Genomic DNA, 5,593 nt, shown 5'->3' on the forward strand with positions numbered 1-5,593 from the left:
CCCCAAAGGACTTTTTAAACGATGTCAAACATATATAGAAGTTGCTTATAAGCAACTTTGAGGCTGAAAGGGTTAATGGTCTTAACAGGACTGTGAATCAAGCTATATAGCCCTTAAAGCTACTTATGTATATACGATTTTGTTTGGGATGAACTTTGGGTGATGGAATTACATATGTAGATAAATAGGACTGACATATATCTTTTTTAATAGAAAATTTATGAAACAAAACCTTTTATACAGAGAATACATACATACTATGTATTACTTAAGTATGCGTGTGGCTAAAAAGAAGAGTCTTTTTCATATCAGGAGGTTTGCTTATAACCAGTTTTTTCTTTCAAAATATCAAGCTAACGGCACTCCAAATGCATATCTCTGTGTATTTCTTCATCATATTAGAGTAGCGTCGACCTAGGAGGATATGGTCACATCAGTTGTTGAGGGCAACATCCTTGTTAGTTTTTAGGTCTTCAACTCGCTTATTACACGCAGCAACTTTTGTCTCGGCAACTCTTGGTTTATAGGCGAGGGGGCGACGAGGAGAGGAGAATCGCGCCGAGTTTCCAGTGTTCAGCAACTCGCTTTGTGTTCTCATTCGTAGCAGTTCGCTGCGACGTTTTTCGGCATTCGTGTTCTTTCTTTCGTAGTACATAGTTGCATTTGAATATATTTTTTTGAAATTAATATTTTGAATATATTTAAAAAATTTAATTTCATCTTTCGGCAAGTAATTTGCAAATATGTATACAGATATACATAATATAATATAAATATTTTAGAAAATGGAGTATGACGAAAAAATCGAATTAATTAAAGAAATGTATGGAGAAAGCCATACAAATTGATTCAGACGATAGTGAAAAGGGTGACATATGTATGTGAAAGTCTGTCATATAATCTTTGTTTTAATTATAAATAAATTTTATTTCTTATTTGTCAGAACTGATTAATATATGTGATAGAGTGGCCCAAATACCCATAAGGAAAAAGAAACGACAATGGGTTAAAGTAAAGAGTAGACAATGGGTTAAAGTAAAGTGAAAGAGAATGAGAAAAAAACTCGAACAGAGTTGCGCAACACAAGTTGCTCGTGTGAAGGTAATGGGCGACAGCAAAAGAGAATCGCCCGAGAATTAGCAACTTTTTGTCGCCTCGTGTAATAGGTCTTCAAGATATGTCGCTAGTCTGCTGATTGCGGATGTGTCACTAAATGTCCTCTTTCTATTGAGAAAGAGGAGGATATTGAGAGAGGAGGTGTATTTGAATCACTTAAAAACACAATTATCGATAAATATAAAATATTTAATTTATTTACAATTAATATTATATTTGTAATATTTACAAGACAACTGGTACTAGAGCATTTAGATTAAATAATTAAATTTAAAAACGTTTGACAACTATGGTAAATAGTTTAATTTCAGTTTCTTTGACAAAATAAAATAATAAAAAAACTATATTAATAATATGCAATATAAATAATTTCATACACTTAACATCAGTTTTTAATAATACACTAACAAAGAAACAGATAACTGGTCCGCCTTAATGTCATGAAAGCGTTACATACATTTGCGAACGCATTACGTAGCAAAGGCTTGCTTTGTTAGCTAACTATTTGACAAAATTATATCTATTTATATAAAATCTAAACAGAAATAATAATACATTATATAGTAAATAAAATATGAAAGAAATTAATAATTTTTGGCAGCAAAAATAATAAATTTCTACAATAATTATTTTAAAAGAGTATTTTCAGAAGAAACTTAAAAATACAACCCTCGTGTGCAGCCTTTACTCCGTTATTTGACACATGAACCGTTTTGACATTTCAGCGCTATTAACAAAAAAGTGCATCATTTGTTTGCTATTCTTCGTGCTTTCTCAAATAAAAATGAAAATAAATAAATAAAAAGTGAAAATAGTAAAGTTTTAAAAACGGTGAAGTATTTGCCAGCGTTGAGGGGTGTAGAATGGAAACAGATGATTTGTCGCATTTGACCGAAGAGTACAGACTGGATAACACAGATTTGGGTGGGCATATGCAAAACCAATAACGGGAATATTTACTATCAGCAAATAATAAAAATCTTAAAATTAACAGATAGCATAATGACAAATGAAATTTTTCAACACAATTTGTATATGGACGATCAAGAAGTAGACGAAAATGAGCCCGATGATGTTATCATTCTTCATATGGACATACGTGAGCCCTTGCGGACATTGCAGTGAGTTGGCGGCGGAATTGTTCACTTCCTGTCGCTGTGTAGTTGTATAAAATAAATTGCATTGTTAATTGATTTTGTTGCTGTACTAATTGCAGAAAGCTGGCTGAAAAGAAGATTGGTATGAATTTGAAAGGTTACAAGTTCTTTCTGCAAGACACTCAAGAGGTTAGAATATGCGCTTTCATTTCTAATTATGTTATAAGTGTGAAATTGTCTTTCTATTATGATTGACAGCTGGAACCGCATAAAAATCTTGTTGACCAATGCGTGAAAGGTGAAGGATTGGTGCAAATAAATGTACAAATACAAACAGCAGAACAACACATAAACATCGTTGATGTGCTGAAACCAACAGAAGCGGCGTTGGGTAAGAATAAGACTTGTAACTAAATTTAGAAATCTTTTTCTTTTACTTATCACAAATATCTTTGAATTGCAGCCGCTTTAGCCGCTGAAGAAGCAAACAACAAAAACGCTGATAAGAATGAAGAAACCGAAGAAAAACCTTGCCTCAACTGGGTCTTAGACAATAAATTTAAGAAGGAGCAAGTGCGTCTTAAAATACCAGAAGACCCTAATGAGTGGACAACTGTACAAGTGAAACACTGGTTTCAATGGGCTGTAAGGCAATTTGAGTTGGTAAGTCGAGAAAATCAAATATGTAAATGGAGTAACAAGAGTTAATTTAGGAGATCCATCAAAACATTTAGAACTGATTTATTGGTTTGCAGTACATTTAAAAGTATTATTTAGAAAGCTTATTTGCACAAGTATGTTTGAATTTAAAAGACACTTTTCAACTAATATTTGTGATTTTGAAAATGGGTAACGATTTCCCATAATTATCTACGCAGAATTTTTCCGGCAAGTGCTTAAATATTTACTTGTGCGTATATATATATATATAAATATCAGAAGCGAGGCTGCGTCACAATACCCGACGAAACCACGATACTTTTAAGTTATTCGGTTATTGCGGTATTATGGCGTTTTTCATATACAGCATTAGCCGTTTGGAGTCTGAAGACGACCTGAGACTCAACATTAAATCGTGTAGCCCCATGGGAGAAGTTCGCACTTCTAAGAGATGTGTAAGCTCTGATGTATGCATTTATATATTTGTGATTTCGAAAATGGGCAACTTTTTCCCATAACGCAGTATACTGAATTCTTTTCGGCAAGTGCTTATAGATTTACGTGGACGCCACGAAACTTTTTTGTAAGTTAGTGTAGTGAGAGTGTCGATCCCTTTAAAGTTATCAAACCGTATTGTTCCTATTGCGGCTTAAGCCTCCATGTGTTTTTCCGGCTTTATGAAGTTTTTCGTATAAAGCATCAGCAGTTTGGAGGCTGAAGACAACTTAAGACTCAACCGCCCACATGGGAGAATATGTTCGCACTTCTAAAAAAGGTGTAAGCTCCAATAGATGCATACACATACTATTGCTACATAAGAGTTCGGAATCTTACCCACATTTTTGCACATAATGAGCCTCACAAAAGCCTTTTCATCCGAAAAAATTTGAAAAAGTACATTTACAACTACACTAAGGACATGAAAGTATCCCTAAGCCTTCTTTAAGTTTAGTGATTTGTATTAATCTTGTTTCATTAACATTTCAGACTGGCGTTAGCTTGAGTGATTGGGCCATGACAGGAAAAGAGCTTTGTTCACTAACACATGAAGAATTTCGACGAAAGTTACCCAAAGATCCGGGCAATGTGTTCTGGACACATTTGCAATTGCTTAAAGAATGCAAATTTGTCTCCGTTGTACACAAGGTGCCTGAAGATCGTGGCACAACCGGTTCCACTGCTACGAAGCCAATTACCACCGGTGTAGGTGCAGGAACGCCGCCAATAAAAGAATTAAAAATAATGCGCAAAACAAGCGTGAGCGCCACAAAAACCTACTGTAAGAAATGCAAGTAAAAGAAACCTTTATCAATATTTCCTATTAATAATTTCAACTATATGCATACAGCACCGATAGTACCAATGGATGGTTCGCCAACACACACCATACTCAACAACAGCAACACTGGCGGTAATAGTAGCATCGGCAGTAATTACGGTGTCGGTTCCGGCAACAATGGACAAGTACAGCTGTGGCAATTTCTGCTTGAAATTTTAACCGATCGGGAACATCGCAACATTATCCAATGGGTTGGCAGCGATGGCGAATTCAAACTCATCGACCCGGAATGCGTAGCGCGACTGTGGGGCATTAAAAAGAATAAACCGGCAATGAATTATGAAAAGTTATCGCGTGCCTTGCGCTATTACTACGATGGTGATATGATATCCAAAGTGTCGGGCAAACGTTTCGCTTATAAGTTTGATTGTGATTTGAAGCTGTTGATTGGCTATGATGCCGGTGAACTGGCGCAATTGGTCAGTGAGAAGACTTTTTTAGACGAGTCGGTGTTTTTGAAACATGAATCATTGCAAGATCACCTCAAACAATTGACGGACGATGGGTGACATGGACAAGATGGCGCATATGCCGAATTTAAAGTGAAAACAGAACCTGTTTGCACATTGGAAATAGAGCCCTACCTCGAATATGAGGATGAAGATGAAGAGGATAATTAATTAATGAATTGCGTTTTGATTTCTCATTTACGTTTTTACTGCGACAAAATATATTTTTATTTACATTATTGACATACCACAACATATGGCGTTAAAACAACAAATGAAAAATATAATTTCAGCACTTTATTTAACTTATAAAAACAAATGTTATTTTATTTGTGAACTATGTTTTTTTGTTTTGTTGATTATTATTATTATTATTTTTTATTGATTTTCATTATTATTTTTTTCATTGATTTTTATTATTTTTTTGTGGTTTTTTTATTTCTTTTTATTGATTTTTATTATTTTTTTTTATTGATTTTTATTATTTTTTTATCGATTTTTATTATTTTTTAATCGATTTTTATTATTTTTTTCATTGATTTTTATTATTATTTTTAATTGATTTTCATTATTTTTTATTGATTTTATTTTTTTTCATTGATTTTATTTTTTTATTGAATTTTATTATTTTTTTGGTTTTTTGTTTTATTTTTTTTTAATTGATTTTTTTGTTGATTTTTATTATTATTTTTTAATTGATTTTTATTTATTTTTTTTATTGATTTTTATTTATTTTTTTTATTGATTTTTATTTATTTTTTTTTATTGATTTTTATTTATTTTTTTTATTGATTTTTATTTATTTTTTTTATTTATTTATTTTTTTTTTTATTTTTATTTATTTATTTATTTTTTTTTTATTTATTTTTCTTTTTTATTTATTTTTTTATTGATTCTTATCCCCTGAACAGTCGATTTAGCTGTGTCCGTTT

General features: G+C 32.2%; 1 protein-coding gene across 2 annotated transcripts; it reads left to right on the forward strand.

The window, feature by feature from the left end:
- The first annotated feature begins 1,819 nt into the window (after positions 1-1,819).
- LOC105231868 (DNA-binding protein Ets97D) lies at positions 1,820-4,980 on the forward strand. 2 transcript variants are annotated; one of them, XM_011213359.4, is made up of 7 exons: positions 1,820-2,040; positions 2,111-2,237; positions 2,333-2,402; positions 2,472-2,604; positions 2,677-2,876; positions 3,861-4,161; positions 4,222-4,980. In XM_011213359.4, the coding sequence occupies exons 1-7, from the start codon at positions 1,980-1,982 to the stop codon at positions 4,719-4,721; spliced, it is 1,392 nt and encodes a 463-aa protein (XP_011211661.1). In that variant the 5' UTR covers positions 1,820-1,979; the 3' UTR covers positions 4,722-4,980. The 2 variants fall into 2 exon arrangements, with proteins under 2 accessions (XP_011211661.1, XP_011211662.1); XM_011213360.4 differs by having other exon boundaries at positions 1,821-2,040; positions 3,861-4,152.
- Positions 4,981-5,593: the final 613 nt, after the last annotated feature.

Source organism: Bactrocera dorsalis, chromosome 2 (genome assembly GCF_023373825.1).
Source record: "Bactrocera dorsalis isolate Fly_Bdor chromosome 2, ASM2337382v1, whole genome shotgun sequence".
Taxonomy (NCBI): Eukaryota; Metazoa; Arthropoda; class Insecta; order Diptera; family Tephritidae; genus Bactrocera; species Bactrocera dorsalis.